At 41.9% G+C, this 23,438-nt stretch overlaps 1 protein-coding gene across 3 annotated transcripts in view; it reads right to left on the reverse strand.

Moving 5' to 3' along the window:
- Nucleotides 1-1,814: 1,814 nt before the first annotated feature.
- Nucleotides 1,815-23,438, reverse strand: part of LOC118371559 (zinc finger MYM-type protein 2-like) — a 47,936-nt gene continuing 26,312 nt past the window's right edge. For 2 of the 3 annotated variants that reach the window (XM_035757055.2, XM_052493430.1), the window contains exons 5-23: nucleotides 23,071-23,283; nucleotides 20,097-20,253; nucleotides 19,441-19,556; nucleotides 18,670-18,795; nucleotides 18,279-18,429; nucleotides 16,353-16,525; nucleotides 16,087-16,252; nucleotides 15,969-16,003; nucleotides 15,707-15,839; nucleotides 15,468-15,589; nucleotides 15,058-15,205; nucleotides 14,468-14,605; nucleotides 10,751-10,851; nucleotides 10,220-10,382; nucleotides 9,948-10,102; nucleotides 5,107-5,221; nucleotides 4,492-4,737; nucleotides 4,196-4,334; nucleotides 1,815-3,757 (exon numbers count right to left, since the gene is read on the reverse strand). In XM_035757055.2, coding sequence (XP_035612948.1) covers nucleotides 3,553-3,757; nucleotides 4,196-4,334; nucleotides 4,492-4,737; nucleotides 5,107-5,221; nucleotides 9,948-10,102; nucleotides 10,220-10,382; nucleotides 10,751-10,851; nucleotides 14,468-14,605; nucleotides 15,058-15,205; nucleotides 15,468-15,589; nucleotides 15,707-15,839; nucleotides 15,969-16,003; nucleotides 16,087-16,252; nucleotides 16,353-16,525; nucleotides 18,279-18,429; nucleotides 18,670-18,795; nucleotides 19,441-19,556; nucleotides 20,097-20,253; nucleotides 23,071-23,283 — 2,802 coding nt within the window. In that variant the 3' untranslated portion in view covers nucleotides 1,815-3,552. The remainder of the gene's footprint in view (nucleotides 3,758-4,195; nucleotides 4,335-4,491; nucleotides 4,738-5,106; nucleotides 5,222-9,947; nucleotides 10,103-10,219; nucleotides 10,383-10,750; nucleotides 10,852-14,467; nucleotides 14,606-15,057; nucleotides 15,206-15,467; nucleotides 15,590-15,706; nucleotides 15,840-15,968; nucleotides 16,004-16,086; nucleotides 16,253-16,352; nucleotides 16,526-18,278; nucleotides 18,430-18,669; nucleotides 18,796-19,440; nucleotides 19,557-20,096; nucleotides 20,254-23,070; nucleotides 23,284-23,438) is intronic. The other variant, XM_035757056.2, reaches the window with a different exon arrangement.

The following is a 23,438-nucleotide window of genomic DNA, read 5'->3' on the forward strand; positions in this document are numbered from 1 at the left end:
ACCCTTTGTTGAGAGCCAGCCTTTAATGGCAGCTTCTCAAGGTTACAGGGCTTTGTGATGAAGGTGGACACTGTCCTGTCCATCAAAGATAATGAGAAGGACAAACTAAACCCTCCATAATTTACACAGGGAGCAAAGAAGGCTGAGAAATCAGCTCCTGTCAGATACACCATTATTGAGTATTGACAATGAGAACCAAAAGCTCAACAAGAGATGTCATGTGTTTAAATGTAATACTTATCTTTCTCCCTGGGCTTTTAAAAATATTTCTTCACTGGGGTCTGAGCCATGTGTTGGTAGCACAAAACATTAGAAATGCAGTTGTCATCCATTCCCCCCCCCCCCATGGTCTGGTGCAGGTGTACGCTCTGCACCCCCCTCCCACTCTGTTGTTTTATAATTAAATGGCGACATTAGTTCATATCATGTGATTCGAAAAGAATTCATCACACATTAGAGGCCCTAATCACCACCTATAGTCCTCCCGTCGCCTGGGGCGCAGGGTTCACCACATGACCCTGCTGAGCGCAGCTCTTCCTTTGTGCCCCCTGAAAGAACCGGGGATTGAGCCCAAACAAAAAAAAAACACTAGGGTGAAAAATGTTTTTACACCTGATCCGCTCTCTCTCAGGGCTGGCTGTGAACGTGCAGGGCCGTTTCAGCTTTAGATCAATGGGACAAGTTATTGGAGTCTGGCCAACTCTAACCGATAGAAAATAAAGAAAAAAGCTGACACTTCCCAACAACAACAAAAAAGACAAAAAAAGACTAAACAAAAAAAAGAAATGAGAGGAAATAAATGCTCATGATGAAATTGTCTGTCTTTTTAAAACACCTTAAGTTTTATGCTTGACCTTTTAAAAGATATCTAGATACATTTTACACTGATAATGCTTAGGCCTACACTCTGGTGGGGTTACAGCGGTCTATAACATACTAGTGGGATGGCTTTTAAGGTCTTACATCAGTCACACACACACAGGGAAAACACTGCAGCATCTTTCAGACACCCTGTCGTGGGGCTCAGCATAGCAGTGCTCAGGTGTGGAATGATGGGTATTATTTTAACACAGCCTTTTGCTGTGATGTTAATAAATCAAGAGTTTAGGCACCATACGGGCCTCTATGCATGGGTCAATGGCACATGTGTGCGCTCATGGCAATAGCGCCCCCCATTGGGAACATATATTCAATACCATTGTTCAGAATACTTTTCAAAACAATATGAACACTGAACAGGAATAAGAGTAACATGTTTTAGAAATCAATGGACAATTCTGAGTCGACCCCAATCACTTTACATCTGACAATGGATCATTTACTAGAATGTCATCCTCAAGATGATACTGTATGGCAAGACATTAACATTTCAATCCAGTGAGAAAATAGGAATGGAACACCAAGCTTTTCATGGAAAGTCCTTACTGAACTTGAAACTTTTCATAACTTTACATCATCGTTTCCTGTCATGTGATCCCCCCGCCTCTTCTCCTGAGCGAGTCTCAAAAGTCTAACATGGCTTCCATTAACTGGCTCCTCCTCAGGTGTTGCTTTTAGACTATTGAGATGCACCCCCAGAGTTGTCGACATGCAACACCCCTTTATGACTTGTCTGCCACCTAACAGAAATGGGCCTTCGTCAGTAGCCTGTGTTTGCCTGTCACCTTGGTACCCAGGAAACGAGTTGCCCCCACTACAGGTGAGGGCCCCTGTGTTAACGCCACAGACAGAGCCAGTGAGGTCTCACTCGCATGGTCACATCACACAGCTTCACAACCGTGCACGTAAGAGATATATAAGCAATGTAAAACATCTAAGAAATTAAATTATTTATTTTTATCAATTTGGCAGATCAGCCCACACACTGAATTAACCTGGCATGAAGTTACACACACTTTCAGTACACACAGGCACATTCACATTAGGCTTTGGAGCCAGCCGGCTAGTCACAGAACCAATTGTGACTCCTTTCCTTGACAGGCTCCATCCAGACATTCTCCAGCCTTGAAGCGTAGTCCACAGACAGTACATGGAAGGCAAGGTAGGTGCCATTCAAAGAAAAAAACAAAATCCTATTCAGAAGTCAACGTAAAAACGAGGTATTCGACTGTAATTTATTGATAGAAAATAATACAAATAAAATGTAAAAGGGTAACAGTAATAAAAAACATAAATAAGTTAAGGAGATGCAGAGCTTTCTAGTGTAATTTGGATGCCTGGAGATGGGAGTAAATTTGGAAAACGTCAAAAGAGAGATCTGTCCACCCTAGTTACATCACAAACAGTTGCCATGTTAACAGAATATAACTCATTAGCTGGGAGTAATACAACACCCATTATCAAGTGCTACGTTTACAACTAAATAATCAACATCAAATAGCTTCAATGAGACAAAACAAAATACACTGGGATTAAAACAGACAAAATATGTAGTCTTTAGGCAGTATACCATCTCCTTCATACTTGTACCGGCAACTTGGTCATGTAGATGGGATACAGCTTTTGTCAAATTTGCTAACCCTAACCATTTTCATAACCTTAACCTAATTCTCCTAACCTGCTACGTTGATTCTCCTAACCGGCGGCATAATTTCCCTTAAACCTGATACAAAAAGTAAATTTGATAAAAGCTGTCTCCCCTCTGGACAAAACCCTGCAGATCTTCTGAAGCCCCAGACAATACCCCTGCAGCCACCTCTACCTCCACCCTCAGAACAAAGAAACGGGAAAGACAGAGACACAGGAGAGCTCCAGGCTGCAGCAGGTTTAATTAATCAACTAATTAATGCTCTTAACGGAGGAGAGAAAAATGGCACACGCATCACAATGGAACACGCATCCCATCCCGGCGTACAAAGAACATACAATAGAACCAAGACCAATCAATCAACCGCAATAAATAAATGTCTTATCTTTAAAAGGCTTCTGGGGGTCAAAGCTGAGGAGGATTCAGTGGGATGGATTCTGGTGGATGTCTGTCTCTTCCCATCCCCTACTTAACTTTCAGAAATATTTACACAGCATAGCAGCCCAATCTGGGCTTAGTAAGTAATGCTACATCACGTGAATGGACTTCCCCTACGGAAGGAAGAGCAGCAGTTCATGGGGAATTTGCTTTTCACACAACACACTCCCAATATCGCCCCTAGCTACTTGCAGACCGAGTCCCCTTCCTTGGCCCTTCAGGGAAACGCTTTCCTCCGATCAGCTCTGGGAATGTGCAGCATAGAAATAGAATGAATAGAACGGGCTTGAAACCTCTAACACTAACAATTTGACTGGTTAACACCACCAGCCCACCAATTAAGCCATTATTAACTTAAATGGGTACGCCCGTTCTATACATTCTATTTCTACGATGTGTAGTTCCTTCTCACCTGACATCCACTGTACACTCACAGCTGGCCTGAGATCAGTGAGTAATGGTGGAGTAATGGTGTAAAAGATAGAGAATGCAGCAACCCAGTTGTAATGTTGTTGAGGATGGGACTGGATGGAAGAAAAGAGGACCCTAATCCTCCTCTTCTCTGAGATGGAGAGGAAGAGTGGACTCTATTCCCCACCTCCATCCTCCTCTTCTAGATGGCGCTCTCTGTAGATGTCTTTGACCAGGAGGAGAGGGGTGAGGATGCTCTCCAGAACACTGCGGTCCAGAGGAGTAGAGGAGAACCACAGGGAGTTGTCACTGTCACTGCTGCAGCCCGATGCCTCTGGCTGCACATAGAACACATCCATTCGCTGCCTCAACAACCCCGGGCTGCAGAGAGAGGAATGACCACATTAACCACAAATGAAATTATAGCTACGGAGCTACATTTGGGCCAATACATTTGTTGCAGATTGACGTTGATTGGGATGAAGCTTGTCCAAGAGGCAGAACTGAGCGATTTCCACTAGATGGGCCAGCTGCAAAGTCAAAATTGGATACATTGTAAAAATTCATATAAACAAAAATGAGCTTTTTGGTCTTAATTTAAGTCTAAGTTAATTTAAGGTTAGGATTAGCAGTGTGGTTAAGGTTAGGTTTAAATTCAGATGTTATGACTTTGTGGCTGTACCAGTTAGTGACCACTCTGCAGACCTGCCTCCTTGCTGTGCAGTGGTCCCTGACATTCAACACATAAATGACCACAATGTAGTAAGGTGAATTGACCACTTGAGAAAGTCGAGGTCATAGAAGAGAAAAGGGACACACCACTTGGAACGGTAGAGCTCGTAGAGTCTGCCCTCGTGCTTCTTGACTGGACAGTGGCTGGAGCTTCCTGAGCCGTCATCTGGCTCGTAGGCCGGGTCACTGTCCTCTTTACGTTTCCTCTTCCTGGACCCTGTTTGTACTACTCACAGACACAAACAGACAGGGAGGATTAACAACATGACAGGAGCCCTGGCACAAAAATAGGCACATCTAAAGAAATGCTGATAAAAAGATGCACTTGACCACAAAAGTGTGTGTGTGTGTGTGTGTAAGTGTGTCTTAGTGGTCAGACTCACAGGTGTGGTCCTGTGAGGAGATGGAGGGGACTCGGATGCAGACAGTGGTTTCCTGTGTGGCTGGGTCTGTGTGGTCTGGCCCGTAGACGTTACTAAAGGAAAGGCACAGATGCTGCTCCACGGTGCGCAGGCCAAAGTACTTGGTGTTGAGATAGACCAGGGAGCGCAGCAATGCTGCAGGACTCTGCTCCCCCAGCAGCTTACAGCTCCACAGGCACTGCTCCTCCACACAGCCCCACCGAGCGCCTGGGGGTATAGACAGACCGATAACTGTTAACAACACTGATCATAATACAGTCCCTCTGGTCATAACATTAACACAAACACTGATCCACACAAAAGCTGTTACAAATTAATGTGGTTTTAGACAGATCATGTCTACAGTGTCCTCATATCATAAATATAGTGCAATCACTATTGTTTCAGAATGTGAACATCAAAAATAGTTCTAATCATTGGACACTGCGGGTAGGTCTACTACGGAGTTGCAGTTAAAAACAAACACTTCCAGGTCTAAAACCTTACCGTAAAGAGCATAGATAGAGTGTGTGCTGAAGATAATTCAGTTGATAGATGTGAATTGAGCAGTGATAAAGTGTAAGTGTATTTATTTACCATCTGGCATCACGCTGGGCTGCCAGTCTTTGAGGACCTTGTTGAGCTCCTCTCCAAACGGCTCGAAACACGGGTCACTGAACAGTTCATCTTTCCTGCCTTTGGCCTGCAGATGCTACAGTCAAACAAACAGAAAATAACTGGACTAGGGGAAAATCTTGTGGAAAGCCAAACTTAGACCTGGTTATGAGATTGTGAAGAATATAGATGGTGTCCTCATATTATAAATAGTCAACACCATGTTTCAGGATGTGAACAGCAAAATTTCTAATCATTGGACACGTCTTAAAAAATATGAAAGGAGAGTAGTGAGAAATAGAGGTGTCTCTTCCAAATAAAGCAACGCTTGTCTGATGAGAATGAGAACCCGCATGCCACATCGCCATGGTTACACTGTAAATGCATCATTCAGAACCATGACCTCTTCCATCAATCATAACTGCAGCCCTATGAAACTATGACATCATCAGCCAGCCTGACTGACTCCCAGTCCCAACCCTGCATCTCGTCACAAACACCTAGCGCTGCCTGTGGCTACAACAGCCCTCTCCTTTCATGACTGCAGAGAGAGAGAGATATAGGGGGGCCTGGAGCCATTCTGATCCCTTGCAACTATTCAGTCAATGAATATGAATTAAGAGACAATATCTCTTTCATCATCACTCAATGCCTAGGTTTACCTCCACTGTATTCACATCCAACCATACCTTTGTCTGTACACTATAACTAGAATCTATTTTATCGCCCCCAGAAACCTGCTCCTTTTTTACTCTTTGTTCCGGACGTCCTAGACATCCAATTCTCATGGCTTTTAGCCGTACCCTTATCCTACTCCTCTGTTCCTCTAGCGATGTAGTGGGGAGTCCAGGCTCTGCAGTGCCTAGCTCCACTCCTATTCCCCAGGCGCTCTCTTTTGATGACTTCTGTAACCGTAAAAGCCTTGGTTTCATGCATGTTAACATTAGAAGCCTCCTCCCTATGTTCGTTTTATTCACTGCTTTAGCACACTCTGCCAACCCGGATGTCTTAGCCGTGTCTGAATCCTGGCTTGGGAAGACCAGCAAAAACTCTGAAATCTCCATCCCTAACTACAACATTTTCAGACAAGATAGAACGGCCAAAGGGGGCGGTGTTGCAATCTACTGCAGAGATAGCCTGCAGAGTTCTGTCCTTCTATCCAGGTCTGTACCCAAACAATTTGAACTTCTACTTTTAAAAATACACCTCTCTAAAAACAAGTCTCTCACCATTGCCGCCTGCTATAGACCACCCTCTGCCCCCAGCTGTGCACTGGATACCATATGTGAACTGATCCCCCCCATCTATCTTCAGAGCTCGTGCTGCTAGGTGACCTAAACTGTGACATGCTTAACACCCCGGCCATTCTACAATTTAAGCTTGATGCCCTCAATCTCACACAAATTATCAATGAACCTACCAGGTACAACCCCAAAGCCGTAAACACAGGCACCCTCATCCTAACCAACTTGCCCTCTAAATACACCTCTGCTGTTTTGAACCAAGATCTCAGCGATCACTGCCTCATTGCCTGCATCCGTAATGGGTCAGCGGTCAAACGATCTCCACTCATCACAATCAAACGCTCCTTGAAACACTTCAGCGAGCAGGCTTTTCTAATCTAATATCGACCTCATCCCGTCAGTATGCCTGGTTATTTTTTTTATTTAAATGCCTTCCTTGCGGGCCTCCCGGGTGGTGCAGTGGTTAAGGGCGCTGTACTGCAGCGCTAGCTGTGCCACCAGAGACTCTGGGATCACGCCCAGGCTCTGTCGTAACCGGCCGCGACCGGGAGGTCCGTGGGGCGACGCAGAATTGGCCTAGCGTCATCCGGGTTAGGGAGGGTTTGGCCGGAAGGGATATCCTTGTCTCATCGCACACCAGCGACTCCTGTGGCGGGCCGGGCACAGTGTGCGCTAACCAAGGTTGCCAGGTGCACGGTGTTTCCTCCGACACATTGGTGCGGCTGGCTTCCGGGTTGGATGCGCTGTGTTAAGAAGCAGTGCGGCTTGGTTGGGTTATGTATCGGAGGACGCAAGACTTTCAACCTTCGTCTCTCCCAAGCCCGTACGGGTGTTGTAGCGTTGAGACAAGATAGTAGCTACTAAAAATCAATTGGATACCACGAAATTGGGGAGAAAATGGGGGGTAAAAAAAAAAAAAAAAGCCTTCCTCACCATCTTACATAAGCATGCCCCATTCAAGAAATGTAGAACCAGGAACAGATATAGCCCTTGGTTCTCTCCAGACCTGACTGCCCTTAACCAACACAAAAACATCCTGTGGCGTTCTGCATTAGCATCGAACAGCCCCAATGAAATGCAACTTTTTAGGGAAGTTAGAAACCAATATACACAGGCAGTTAGAAAAGCCAAGGCTAGCTTTTTCAAGCAGAAATTAGCTTCCTGCAACACAAACTCAAAAAAGTTCTGGGACATTGTAAAGTCATTGGAGAATAAGTCCATGGAGAATAACTCCACGGAGCTACCCACTGCACTGAGGATAGGAAACTCTGTCACTACCGATAAATCCACTATAATTGAGAATTTCAATAATTTTTCTACGGCTGGCCATGCTTTCCACTTGGCCACCCCTACCCTGGTCAACAGCACTGCACCCCCCACAGCAACTCGCCCAAGCCTTCCCCATTTCTCCTTCTCCCAAATCCAGTTAGCTGATGTTCTGAAAGAGCTGCAAAATCTAGACCCCCACAAATCAGCCAGGCTAGACAATCTGGACCCTTTCTTTCTAAAAAATATCTATTGTTGCAACCCCTATTACTAGCCTGTTCAACCTCTCTTTCGTGTTGTCTGAGATTCCCAAAGATTGGTAAGCAGCTGCGGTCATCCCCCTCTTCAAAGGGGGGGCCACTCTTGACCCAAACTGCTACAGACCTATATCTATCCTACCCTGCCTTTCTAAGGTCTTCAAAAGCCAAATTAACAAACAGATCACCGACCATTTCGAATCCCACCGTACCTTCTCTGCTTTGCAATCTGGTTTCAGAGCTGGTCATGGGTGCACCTCAGCCACGCTCAAGGTTCTAAACGATATCTTAACCGCCATCGATAAGAATCAATACTGTGCAGCCATATTCATTGACCTGGCCAAGGCATTCGACTCTGTCAATCACTACATCCTCATCGGCAGACTCAACAGCCTTGGTTTCTCAAATGATTGCCTCGCCTGGTTCACCAACTACTTATCAGTCAGAGCTCAGTGTGTCAAATTGGGGTGCCACAGGGTTCAATTCTTGGGCCGACTCTCTCCTCTGTCTGTATCAATGATGTCGCTCTTGCTGCTGGTGAGTCTCTGATCCACCTCTACGCAGACGACACCATTCTGTATAATATAATAATAATATATGCCATTTAGTGGACGCTTTTATCCAAAGCGACTTACAGTCATGTGTGCATACATTCTACGTATGGGTGGTCCCGGGAATCGAACCCACTACCCTGGCGTTACAAGTGCCATGCTCTACCAACTGAGCTACAGAAGGACCACATACTTCTGACCCTTCTTTGGACACTGTTAACAACCCTCCAGACGAGCTTCAATGCCATTCAACTCTCCTTCCGTGGCCTCCAACTGCTCTTAAATACAAGTAAAACTAAATGCATGCTCATCAACCGATCGCTGCCTGCACCTGCCCGCCCGTCCAGCATCACTACTCTGGACGGTTCTGGTTAGACTGTAAACTCTCCTTCCAGACTCACATAAAACATCTCCAATCCAAAGTTAAATCTAGAATTGGCTTCCTTTTCGCAATCAAGCATCCTTCACTCATGCTGCCAAAAACATACCCTCATAAAACTGACCATCTTACCGATCCTCGACTTTGGCGATGTCATTTACAAAATAGCCTCCAACACACTACTCAACAAATTGGATGGAGTCTATCACAGTGCCATCCGTTTTGTCACCAAAGCCCCATATACTACCCACCACTGCGGCCTGTACGCTCTCGTTGGCTGGCCCTCGCTTCATACTCGCCGCCAAACCCACTGGCTCCAGGTCATCTACAAGACCCTGCTAGCTAAAGTCCCGCCTTATCCCTGCTCGCTGGTCACCATAGCTGCACCCACTCGTAGCACGCGTTCCAGCAGGTATATCTCACTTGTCACCCCCAAAGCCAATTCGTCCTTTGGTCGCCTCTCTTTACAGTTCTCTGCTGCCAATGACTGGAACGAACTACAAACATTTCTGAAACTGGAAACACTTATCTCCCTCACTAGCTTTAAGCACCAGCTGTCAGAGCAGCTCACAGATCACTGCACCTGTACATAGCCCATCTATAAATAGCCCAAACAACTACCTCTTCCCCTACCGTATTTATTTATTTTCCTCCTTTGCACCCCAGTATTTCTACTTTGCACACTCATCTACTGTCAAATTTACCATTCCAGTGTTTTAATTGCTATATTGTATTTACTTCGCCACCATGGCCTATTTATTGCCTTTACCTCCCTTATCTCACCTCATTTGCTCACATTGTACATAGACTTATTTTTCTACTGTATTATTGACTGTATGTTTGTTTTACTCCATGTGTAACTCTGTGTTGTTGTACGTGTCGAACTGCTTTGCTTTATCTTGGCCAGGTCGCAGTTGTAAATGAGAACTTGTTCTCAACTTGCCTAGCTGGTTAAATAAAGGTGGAGAAGAAAAAATAAATAAAATGTATAGTAGTATCTGTGAGTAATATCTGTCAGATCTGTGAACACTGTCTGATGGGGGAGGAGCAAAGGGCTGAAAACTGAAATGGAACCAGGCTACAGAAGGTGACCGAGTAGGGGAAACTAAACAGGGAGGTGACTGACCTGCTGGATGCCCAGGCAGAGGTAGAGGATGCTGTCAGGGGCGTAGCGCTCTCCGTTGGGCCGCCGTACATCGCGGACGAATCGGGACAAGGCCAGGCTGAGCTCTGACGCTTTTAGAGAGAGCAGGTTACTCTTCGACCGGGCCGGTGGAGATTCTGAGGACAAATAATTATAATCTCTTACCAATTTAATTATATAGCACCTTTCATACAGAATGTCCAGTGGTTCCAAGTGCTGTACGATAATAGTTTCTGTGGGCGGAGCTTACTCACCCTGCTTGAGGCTGTCTTTCCCTTTAGCGTCACCTGATTGGTCAGTCGAGGTCAGCGCCCACCGTTTCCAGGCGTTGACCCCGTAGTGAGACCTCAGGGGTAGCGAGCGCCTCTCTGTCATAGGGGGAGAGGGGTCTCCCTCTACAGCTCGCCTCTTATGTCCCTGAAACAAGCACACAGCCCTATGAATGAGACTAATAATGTCTCGGTGGAAGCCTTAGTGTGGGAGATCTTATCCACTCCACCATTTTATATGTTTATCTTCATAAGAACATCATTCATGGTTTATTATTTCATGTTCTCTTGTGAAAAATAACAATCACAGAGTTTATTTTTACAAGGACAGTGGACATGAATCAACATTTCAGTAAAAGTGCTGGTTTTAGCCAGCCGGCTCATTTTCAACTGCAGTCCCTGGGCAGGTTGTGAACAGCAATAGAGTTCTAATCGTTGGGCACACTTCTGCTTCCAACTGGAGCGAAATGAAAGGTTAGGTAGATGAAAGGGGTCAGGGTGGTTAGAGTAGTGTACCTGTCTCCTGGCTCTGGGTACCTCATCCTTCTCCTCAGCCAGGAGAGGGGGCAGGGTGAACCCCATATCCACGTCCAGGCTCTCGAGTGTAGGAAAAGGATCTGGGGATAAAACAGGACAGACAGACAGGACAAACGGACACAGGTAAGGGATGAGCCAATTCAAAGCCCACCAGACTGGAGTTCGACAGAGGTAGGCAGAGCTAAAGTGAGCCGGACTGAGCTGAACCAATCTGGACCGAACTGTGCTGTGCCAAAGCAAGCCAGACAGATAGTGAATGAGTGAATTAGCAATGGCCTTTACCAGAAGGGGTGCGTGTGAATTGAATCAAACAGCTGTTGCTACATAACTACCTTCTCTCTAATGAACACGTAGTCCAGAGCTGCTGGTCACGGGCTCAGTTAGCCAGGTTCTTAGTTGTATTATTATTGTATTCCTATATTACATAGTTTTTTTTATTGTATTCCTGTATTAGCTAGGTACTCTATTGTATTATTATTGTCTTCCTGTATTAGCTAGGGTCTTTATTGTATTCCTGTATCAGCTAGGTTCTTTATTGTATTCCTGTATTAGCTAGCTTCTCTATTGTATTATTATTGTATTCCTGTATTAGCTATGTTCTCTATTGTATTATTATTGTATTCCTGTATTAGCTAGGGTCTTTATTGTATTCCTGTATCAGCTAGGTTCTTTATTGTATTCCTGTATTAGCTAGCTTCTCTATTGTATTATTATTGTATTCCTGTATCAGCTAGGTTCTTTATTGTATTCCTGTATCAGCTAGGTTCTTTATTGTATTCCTGTATTATCTAGGTTCTTTATTGTATTCCTGTATTAGCTAGGTTCCTTATTGTATTATTGTAGTTCTGTATTAGCTAGATTATTTATTGTATTATTATTGTATTCCTGTATTAGCTAGATTATTTATTGTATTATTGTAGTCCTGTATTGTATCCCTGTATTAGCTAGGTTCTTTATTGTATTCCTGTATTAGCTAGGTTCCTTATTGTATTATTGTAGTCCTGTATTAGCTAGATTATTTATTGTATTATTATTGTATTCATGTATTTTGCTAGGTTCTTCATTGTATTCCTGTATTAGCTAGGTTCTTCATTGTATTCCTGTATTAGCTAGGTTCTTCATTGTATTCCTGTATTAGCTAGGTTCTTCATTGTATTCCTGTATTAGCTAGGTTCTTTATTGTATTCCTGTATTAGCTAGGTTCCTTATTGTATTCCTGTATTAGCTAGATTATTTATTGTATTATTATTATTGTATTCCTGTATTAGCTAGGTTCCTTATTGTATTATTGTAGTCCTGTATTAGCTAGATTATTTATTGTATTCCTGTATTAGCTAGATTATTTATTGTATTATTATTGTATTCCTGTATCAGCTAGGTTCTTTATTGTATTCCTGTATCAGCTAGGTTCTTTATTGTATTCCTGTATTAGCTAGCTTCTCTATTGTATTATTATTGTATTCCTGTATCAGCTAGGTTCTTTATTGTATTCCTGTATTAGCTAGGTTCTTTATTGTATTCCTGTATTAGCTAGGTTCTTTATTGTATTCCTGTATTAGCTAGGTTCCTTATTGTATTATTGTAGTCCTGTATTAGCTAGATTATTTATTGTATTATTATTGTATTCCCGTATTAGCTAGATTATTTATTGTATTATTATTGTATTCCTGTATCAGCTAGGTTCTTTATTGTATTCCTGTATCAGCTAGGTTCTTTATTGTATTCCTGTATTAGCTAGGTTCTTTATTGTATTCCTGTATTAGCTAGGTTCCTTATTGTATTATTGTAGTCCTGTATTAGCTAGATTATTTATTGTATTATTATTGTATTCCTGTATTAGCTAGATTATTTATTGTATTATTGTAGTCCTGTATTGTATTCCTGTATTAGCTAGGTTCTTTATTGTATTCCTGTATTAGCTAGGTTCCTTATTGTATTATTGTAGTCCTGTATTAGCTAGATTATTTATTGTATTATTATTGTATTCATGTATTTAGCTAGGTTCTTCATTGTATTCCTGTATTAGCTAGGTTCTTCATTGTATTCCTGTATTAGCTAGGTTCTTCATTGTATTCCTGTATTAGCTAGGTTCCTTATTGTATTCCTGTATTAGCTAGATTATTTATTGTATTATTATTATTGTATTCCTGTATTAGCTAGGTTCCTTATTGTATTATTGTAGTCCTGTATTAGCTAGATTATTTATTGTATTCCTGTATTAGCTAGATTATTTATTGTATTATTATTGTATTCCTGTATCAGCTAGGTTCTTTATTGTATTCCTGTATTAGCTAGGTTCCTTATTGTATTCCTGTATTAGCTAGATTATTTATTGTATTATTATTATTATTGTATTCCTGTATTAGCTAGGTTCCTTATTGTATTATTGTAGTCCTGTATTAGCTAGATTATTTATTGTATTATTATTGTATTCCTGTATCAGCTAGGTTCTTTATTCTATTCCTGTATGAGCTAGGTTCTTTATTGTATTCCTGTATTAGCTAGGTTCCTTATTGTATTATTGTAGTCCTGTATTAGCTAGATTATTTATTGTATTATTATTGTATTCCCGTATTAGCTAGATTATTTATTGTATTATTATTGTATTCCTGTATCAGCTAGGTTCTTTATTGTATTCCTGTATTAGCTAGGTTCCTTATTGTATTATTGTAGTCCTGTATTAGCTAGATTATTTATTGTATTATTATTGTATTCCCGTATTAGCTAGATTATTTATTGTATTATTATTGTATTCCCGTATTAGCTAGATTATTTATTGTATTATTATTGTATTCCTGTAGTAGCTAGATTATTTATTGTATTATTGTAGTCCTGTATTGTATTCCTGTATTAGCTAGGTTCTTCATTGTATTCCTGTATTAGCTAGGTTCTTCATTGTATTCCTGTATTAGCTAGGTTCTTCAATGTATTCATGTATTGGCTAGGTTCCTTATTGTATTCCTGTATTAGCTAGATTATTTATTGTATTATTATTGTATTCCTGTATTAGCTAGGTTCCTTATTGTATTATTGTAGTCCTGTATTAGCTAGATTATTTCTTGTATTCCTGTATTAGCTAGATTATTTCTTGTATTATTATTGTATTCCTGTATTAGCTAGGTTCGTTATTGTATTCCTGTATTAGCTCGGTTCTTTATTGTATTCCTGTATTAGCTAGGTTTCTTATTGTATTATTGTTGTCCTGTATTAGCTCGGTTCTTCATTGTATTCCTGTATTAGCTAGGTTCTTCATTCTAGTCCTGTATTAGCTAGGTTCTTTATTCTAATCCTGTATTAGCTAGGTTCCTTATTGTATTATTTTATTCCTGTATTGGCTAGATTATTTATTGTATTATTATTGTACTCCTGTATTAGCTAGATTATTTATTGTATTCATGTATTAGCAAGGTTGTTTATTATATTATTATTGTATTATCTAGGTATTTTAATGTAATTCTACACCTGGCCTTCTGAATGCACTTCTGATTATAAATACACCTAAATAAATCCCTTCGTCTGATATGCCATAATATATTTTTTTTTAAACATCCATGTCACATGGTGATATTGTTTAGCACCTCTCCACTGTACTGAGAGACAGAGAGCAGTCAAATAATATCATTTTCCACAATAGAGGATAGGACTAGAAAGTGTCTCACAGTGTCAAGGTGGTCAAATGCTGCTCAGTAGTCGTACCTTGAGGAAAGTCGTTCTCCAGGTCCAGATCTGGTTCATACTTCTCCTCCTCAGCCTCCGATTCAGAGCTGCTCTTACTGGAGCTGCTGCTGCTGGACCTGGCCTCTCCTTCTCCTCGCTCCCTCTTCACCTTCACATCTGAAACAGTCACACAACACAACAATCAACATTTCATCTGTGGCAGCTTGCAGTGATGAGGCAGAGAAGTGCATCCCAGTCAGCGAGACAAAGATGCATACCGGTAGCCATGGATAAAGAAGCGCCATGGTTTGTTTCATGTCCTCATATAACAAAATACCAATCACAGAGTTTCAGGATGTGAACAGCAATAGAGTTCTAATCATTGGACACGCTTAAAAGTATTTGAGTCACGCTTGATTTAGTTTTGAGTTTGCACTTTTGGAACTGTGGATGTGAAGTCCTTTGTAGCTCAGTTGGTAGAGCATGGTGCTTGTAACGCCAGGGTAGTTGATTTGATTCCTTGGACCACCCATAAGCAAAATGTGTTCACGCATTATTCTAAGTCGCAGAGTTTACTAAATGGAATATATTAAGTCGGTACCTGGCTTTCTTTCTGTGTGTGTGTGTACCTGGCTTCTGGTCCTCTGCAATCATCTCAGCCATGGAGAGGTCAGCCTCATGGGGGTCAGTGGGGACTTTGGCCTTCAGCTTGTTGATGGTCTGGACAATCTGCTCTGTGCCCTGCAGTGTGGTGGGCAGGAACACTGGCACTGGAACCTGGGGTAGGAGGGAGAGACAGGGACCACTGGCTGGTTAGAGACTGTTTTTGTGTTAAATACTGGAAAGACTCATTCGAGAGTAAATATCCACTCCACCTTATCCATGGTTGTCCTCATATTTACAAAATACCAAATCAGAGTTTCAAGATGTGAACAGCAATAGAGTTGTAATCATCGGACACACTTCTGCATAAAATTATTCCGGATTTGTACTTTTGGGACTATTCCATTGGTTCCATGGAGCCCAGGGTGTTTCTTACCGGGACAGGTAGTGTGATGGGAATGGGTGTGATCTGGGCGTAGAGGTTCATGGGGACTGGGATGAACACAGGTACAGGGATGGGCACAGGAATGTACTCCCTCTTCACCCAGTCATCCTCATCTGGAGACAGACACACAGATTAAAAGGTCAAACCATGGACATACTACTTCGTGAGTGACATAATGTGCCGCACAGTTTGACCTTCGATTTCCCAAACAGTAATATTGAGGTGTCTACCTGTCTGTAGGAGCTTGCTCTGCATATGTGGTTTGCAGTAGGTGGCCTTGGTCATAGTGAGAGGCTTGCAGAGTACAGCTTTATTCTTCACATCCTTTAGGATCCCTCCACCGGTGTACGGCTGACTCAACATCTAGGAGATAACAGATGATACAAGGATAACAGATGATACTTGTTAAAAAAGGACAATGATATTCCTTACCTTACAGTCAGCTGTGCTGTAACGATTATAGGGTTGTAACATTAAGTACTTTTTCCTCACCGCAATGTTGGTTGCCTCAGTTTGTATTCCAAATCCTGTCAATAGAAAACATGGTTCAGTAAGTCAACCACACAGATGCACTTGTTTTCAAAAAGTCTAAATGCACACAAATTAGTACCAAGTCTGGTGTTCTCTGGGCCCTTCTGCGTTGCCAGGTTTGGTTCGTTCTGCTGGCAGTAAAAGCGGAGGAGACACTGCTGGTCACAGAAGTGCTTCATCTCTGCTCTCCACTGCACCGACTCAGTCAGGTTCCCTTGTACCTTACAGCAGTCACAGCGCGCCGCCTGGTGGACATAACAGGAAACACACAAATCACATCCTGGATGCACAATTTTGAGAAATATGATTTTTCATAGTGAGACCGATTTAGGTACGCGCTCTGACCTTGTAGTACCACTCGTGGAACTTCTTGGCACAGGTTTCACTGCAGAAGTCCCTGGACACCCCAGCCAACTGCCTGGTCACTCCTCTCTTACACAGCTGACTGCAGTAGTTACAGGTCACACACTTCAGACCCAGCCGCTTGGCAAAGTCCTGCTTGAACAGCAGCTTACAACCTGAGGGGAAATAGGGACAACAACATTTACAGGTTATACGATGTCAATGCTCAAGTGACAAACATACTGTATACACTCATGTGTTGTCTGGGTAAAGTAGGGCTGGGCAATATGGCCTAAAAATAATTTCTCTTTGATTTTTTTCTAACTTCTGGAAAATTCACGATATATATATATATATACACACATTTAAAAGAAAAAGATTCTCTAAATAAGCTTTGTTGTACAATTAAAGGTCAAATCCACTGCATTAAAAACAGTCAGCAATAATCTAATGAATTCAGGTCTTGTGAAGTTATATCTAGGCTGAATATAAGTCTTCCACAACCATAAGACCCACTCATTTTTTATTTAACCTTTATTTAACTAGGCAAGTCAGTTAAGAACAAATTCTTATTTTCAATGACGGCCTAGGAACAGTGGGTTAACTGCCTTGTTCAGGGGCAGAACGACAGATTTTTACTAATAATGTAATTATTTTATCAAAATAGATCAACCTGCTTTTTTGCAATAATCACTGATCTGGCTTTCAAGTCTGTCCATTAAAATACCATTTTTATTACAAATTTAACCAGAACCATGCATAATGCACATTCACTTCTGGCAGGCATTAAGCTATAGAAAATTAACCCAGATCTCAAACAATCTCTCAAGCACAAGCTCGCATGCTAGTGAGTAGCCATCTAATCTTTATATTTCAAGTTTAGCCAACTTGGATCTGTTTGCTAGCTAACAGGGTAGTACAGTTGAAAGGTTATGAACACACCCTTCTGTTCGTCTCCAACTGTAAGCATGTCCACTTTGTTCAGATGTTGAAATCAAGGGGCCTGCCTTATTTCTCAGAATGAGAATGAGTGACAATTCTATATACGATTGTGCTTTATGCTTATTGCAAATTTGTGAAACACAGACTAGACAGCTAGTATAACAGTCTTCGGCTAAAATGCTGCTAGCAGTACTTGGTACCACAATGCCAAGCGCGACAACCTTAGCATTCCTTTTCCAGAGTCAATGTTCATTGATACTCCCGTTTTAGTAGTGTCTGCTCTGCGCTCAATTTGAATCATTAGAAAGGTTAACTTCTCCTCTATTACAGTAAAATAATGTCTCAATGTGTTTCAGTCTCCATATGACCGATTCTGTTGGACCAAAAACTCAAATAGCGAGTTGAAACTGTTTGTCAGAGAGGAAGAAGTGATCGCTCATCTTTGTTGATGTGAGTGGCAGGGGGAAGGGCTTGGTGTGTTTGTGTAAACTAAAGGAAGAGGCAAAGCGAGATGTTTCACTCTCGCTAAAATCTTTCCAAAATAAGCCCAATGCGTTTCTATGGTCTAATTTTGGACCTAATCTTGTCGCTTGCCTTCCCGCCTTTGGGACGACTGCCATTGTTAGGACATAAGCATGTGCATCTCATCATTATATACAGATCTATGGTGTAAATGGGAAGGTGCGTGCAGCACAGAAGCAGAGAAGGAGACAAGCGGACATAAAACGAAAAATACAACAAAACTTGATTCTTGTAATATAGGCATTTGGGACATCACGCAAAAAACATAAATGAGAATGATTCGAATTCCTTCGACCTATTGCCCAGCACTAGGCTAAAGTGCCCAGGCTAGTGGCAGAACATGTCAGGGACATGGAGAAATATGGGATGAGGACAAGTATTATTCACTCTGGGTTCTCTCACTCTCCCAATCAAAACAGACTAGCCGACAAGGACACAGATTAGGGAGTGAGGGCATTGTCAGACCTTCGCTGCAGAAGGGCCTCTTGACCCCAGAAAACTTGACTGTCTCGTGGAGCGTCTTCTCCTCTTGGCAGTACTCGCAGAAGGTGACGATGCAGTGCAGCTTCTTGTAGTCCTCACAACATATCTTACTGCAGAACTGGTACACTTTATCCTGGGGGGAAAAATACATACCCACACAATGTTAAATGCTCCTGCATATTTAATTGAGGCTTGACCACTTGATATATATCCTGGACATAGAGGGAGAGGTTGAGCATGTACACTCACAGACTTCAACAGAAAAGGTGTACAATTAACTTTAATGCTCAATTAAAAAAAAAAAAAAATCAAACTAAAAATATAATATAATTGTGTTATATAAACCAAGTTCATGACCACAAATTGAATGTACCTCCCACTCCAGGGTTTCAGGCTTCAGGTTGAATGCTCCTCGACAGTAATTACATTTGAGCTGGATGTTGTGGTTCGTTGTAGACGGGGGAGTCTGTCCATTGGTTACTGTTTGAATGTTTGCATTCTGAAGAGAGAGAAAGAAACATTTCCTTGAGCTGCAGGAAACTAGATAAGGTAACCAGAAACTGAGGGACTTCTTAATTGTTTAGTTGCACTGCACAAGACATGTTCTTTCTTATTTTTATTTACTCCTTTTTCTCCCCAATTTCGTGGTATCCAACTGGTAGTCTTGCCCTATCGCTGCAACTATCGTATCGTACGGACTTGGGAGAGGCGAAGTTCGAGAGCCGTGCATCCCCCAAAACACAAACCCGCCAAGCTGCACTGCTTGACACAATACCTGCTTAACCCAGAAGCCATCCACACCAATGTTTCAGAGGAAACAGCATTACACCTGGAGAACGTGTCAGCGTGCATTGCGCCCGGCCCGAAACAGTAGTCACTAGTGCGCGATGGGACAAGAACATCCCTCCCAGCCAAACCCTCCCCTAACCCAGATGGCGCTGGGCCAATATGGACTCCAACCAGGATCTCTGTGGCACAGCTTGCACTGCAATGAAGTGCCTTAGACCACTGCGCCACTCGGGAGGCTAGACATGTTCTTTCTAACGTGAAACCTAACCGTCAGTAGGCTTTTATAATTCTTATTCAAATGTTTTGTCCTGGTTAACAAGGTGATATTTAAAAAAGGAAAGGAGTCAGTACATACCTGAAACTTGGTGACACACGTTGAGCTGCAGAAGTTTAGGACATTCCCCTCAAGCAGCGTGGCCTGGTACTGAGGTAACGATGTCTTCTTACAGGAGTGGCATGTGGGCTCCGAGTCTGCAAAGGAACAAAAACACCCCTTGACACATAACCTTCCTACACACGGTATGATCAAATGTAGGTACTGTAAGTACCAGCACCTTTATAATTGTACTTGCTATACTGCACCCACACGCCAACGCATATGTACACAGAAGAAAATGATACAACTTCAACTACCAAATTCCACACATCAAAGAAACCACACAAACAGTCAGTGTGAATGATGTAAGATGTGGGCTCACTGGAGAGTGAGAGTGGCAGTGCACTAATATGTGGCAGGTAGCCTAGCGGTTAAGAGCGTTGGGCCAGCAACTGAAAAGTTGCTGGTTCAAATCCCTCAGCAGACTAGGTGAAAAATCAGTCAATGTTCTTTTGAGCAAGGCACTTAACCCTAATTGCTCCTGTAAGTCGCTCTGGATAAGAGTGTTTGCTAAATGACTAAAATGTAAATGTGTGAGACAGGGTTAAATTCAGAAAGTTGATCTATAATCCAAGTAAAAACGTGAAAATTGAGGACAGTGATGCACTGATGGTGAGGTATAAACAAATACTAACCGAGGACAGTGGTAGCGGTGCTGGCGATCTTGGTCTTGTTCATGCAGGCTGTGGAGCAGTATGGTTCCATGGTGCCGCTGGCCCCGATGCAGTGAGTGACTTCACTAGACCTGACCATGGCACTACAGCCAGTACACATTGTCATCTTAGAGTGGGGCTAGAGGAATAAGGGAATACAAATACATTGCCTTCAGAAAGTATTCATACCCCTCACATTTTTCCAGTTTTTGTTGTACTCAAGCCTGAATTTTAAATGGATTAAATTGAGATGTTGTGGTCACTGGCCTATATACAATACCCCATAATGTCAAAATGTAATATTTTGGGGGGGAAATGTTCAGAAATTAATAAAAAATGAAAAGCTGAAATGTCTTGAGTCAATAAGTATTCAACCCTTTTGTTATGGCCTAAATCCATTCAGAAGTACTAATTAACTTAACAAGCCACATAATAAATTGCATCGACTCAAATAATAGTGTTAAACATGATTTTTGACATACAATTATCTGTAAGGTCCCTCAGTCGAGCAGTGAATTTCAAACACAGATTCAACCACAAAGACCAGGGACAGTCAATAAAAAGTGGCAGGTGTCCTTCCTAACTTAGTTGCTGGATAAGAAGGAAATCGCTCAGGGAATTCACAATGAGGCCAATTGTGACTTTAGAACAGTTAGAGTTTAATGGCTGTGATAGGAGAAAACTGAGGATGGACCAACAACACGAAACTGACCTAATTGACAGAATGAATGAAAGAAGCCTGTACAGAATAAAAAATATTCCAAAACATACATCCTGTTTGCAACAATGCACTAAAGTAATACTGCAAAGAAATGTGGCAAAGCAATTAACTTTTTGTCCTGAATACAAAGCGTTATGTTTGGGGCAAATCCAATAGAACACATTACTGAGTACCACTCTCCATATTTCCAAGCATAGTGGTGACTGCATCATTTTATGGGTATGCTTGTCATCGTTTAGGACTGGGTAGATTTTCAGGATAAAAAATAAAAGGAATGGAACTAAGCACAGGCAAAATCCTAGAGGAATACCTTGTTCAGTCTGCTTTCCACCAGACACTGGGAGATTAATTAACCTTTCAGCAGGACAATAAACTAAAACACAATGTCAAATCTACACTGGAGTTGCTTACCACGAAGACAGTGAGTGGCCGAGTTAGAGTTGGCTCTTAAATCTACTTTAAAATATATGTCAAAACCTGAAAATGGTTGTCGAGCAATGATCAACAACCAATTTGACAGAGCTTGAAGAATTTTGAAAGAATAATGCGCAAATGTTGCACAATCCATGTTTTGAAAGGTTTTAAGAAACTTACCCAGAAAGACTCACAGCTTTAATCACCGCCAAAGGTGCTTCTACAAAGTATTGACTCAGGGGTGTGAATACTTATGTAAATGAGATATTTCTGTATTTCATCTGCAATACATTTGCAAAAAAATATTAAGCATGTTTTCACTCTGTCATTATGGGGTATTGTGTGTAGATGGATAACAGATATATATATATATATACACTACTGTTCAAAAGTTTGGGGTCACTTAGAAATGTCCTTATTTTTGAAAGAAAAGCTAATTTTTTTGTCCATTAAAATAACATCAAAATTGATTAGAAATACAGTGTAGACATTGTTAATGTTGTAAATGACTATTGTAACTGGAAACTGTGATTTTTTATGGAATATCTACATAGGCATACAGAGGCCCATTATCACCAACCATCACTCCTGTGTTCCATTGGCACGTTGTGTTAGCTAATGCAAGTTGATCATTTTAAAAGGCTAATTGATCATTAGAAAACCCTTTTGCAATTATGTTAGCACAGCTGAAAACTGTTGTCCTGATAAAAGAAGCAATATAACTGGCCATCTTTAGGCTATTTGAGTATCTGGATCATCAGCATTTCTAAAGTTCTGACTCTCTGTTATGTGCTTGTAGTCCCTGACATATTCTATCTATTACCTGCTTGTAATCCCTGATACAGTTCTGACTGGCTGTTACCTGCTTGTAATCCCTGATACAGTTCTGACTGGCTGTTACCTGCTTGTAATCCCTGATACAGTTCTGACTGGATGTTACCTGCTTGTAATCCCTGATACAGTTCTGACTGGATGTTACCTGCTTTTAATCCCTGATACAGTTCTGACTGGCTGTTACCTGCTTGTAATCCCTGATACAGTTCTGACTGGCTGTTACCTGCTTGTAATCCCTGATACAGTTCTGACTGGCTGTTACCTGCTTGTAATCCCTGATACAGTTCTGACTGGCTGTTACCTGCTTGTAATCCCTGATACAGTTCTGACTGGATGTTACCTGCTTGTAATCCCTGATACAGTTCTGACTGGCTGTTACCTGCTTGTAATCCCTGATACAGTTCTGACTGGCTGTTACCTGCTTGTAATCCCTGATACAGTTCTGACTGGATGTTACCTGCTTGTAATCCCTGATACAGTTCTGACTGGATGTTACCTGCTTGTAATCCCTGATACAGTTCTGACTGGCTGTTACCTGCTTGTAATCCCTGATACAGTTCTGACTGGATGTTACCTGCTTTTAATCCCTGATACAGTTCTGACTGTGTTACCTGCTTGTAATCCCTGATACACTTCTGACTGTCTGTTACCTGCTTGTAATCCCTGATACACTTCTGTCTATTACCTGCTTGTAATCCCTGATACACTTCTGACTGTCTGTTATGTGCTTCTAATCCCTGATACGTTCTAGTGGTTACCTGTTTGTAATCCAGCATACAGTTCTGACTGGCTGTTACCTGTTTGTAATCCTGCATGCACTTCTGACTGTCTGTTACCTGTTTGTAATCCCTGATATACTTCTGACTGTCTGTTATGTGCTTGTAATCCCCGATACATTCTAGCGATTACCTGTTTATAATCCCTGATACAGTTCTGACTGGCTGTTACCTGCTTGTAATCCCTGATACAGTTCTGACTAGCTTTTACCTGCTTGTAATCCTGCATACAGTTCTGGCAGCAGAAGCGTTTCTGCTTGCCGTCAATGATGAGAAAGTGGTTAGCAGTGGCGCGGCTGGGCAGGTATTCACCACACTGCTCACAGCAGTTCACGATGAGCCCGTTGGCCATGCGGTAACGGTTGAAACAGGCATCGCTGCATATTTTATGGGTGACCGTCTTGAAGCTCACCTCATGGCGGATCTGATATGAGGAAAAGGAATAGAAAGAATGATTTATAATAACGTGTGAAAATTCAATCATATTGAATGAATACACAGGCAATGGGTGAGATCGGTGTGAGATTCTAGCTGGTGGCTGGCTGATATTGTTGTGGTCGTTTATAAACTGGTCCATGG

Source organism: Oncorhynchus keta, chromosome 34 (assembly GCF_023373465.1).
Source record: "Oncorhynchus keta strain PuntledgeMale-10-30-2019 chromosome 34, Oket_V2, whole genome shotgun sequence".
Classification (NCBI taxonomy): Eukaryota; Metazoa; Chordata; class Actinopteri; order Salmoniformes; family Salmonidae; genus Oncorhynchus; species Oncorhynchus keta.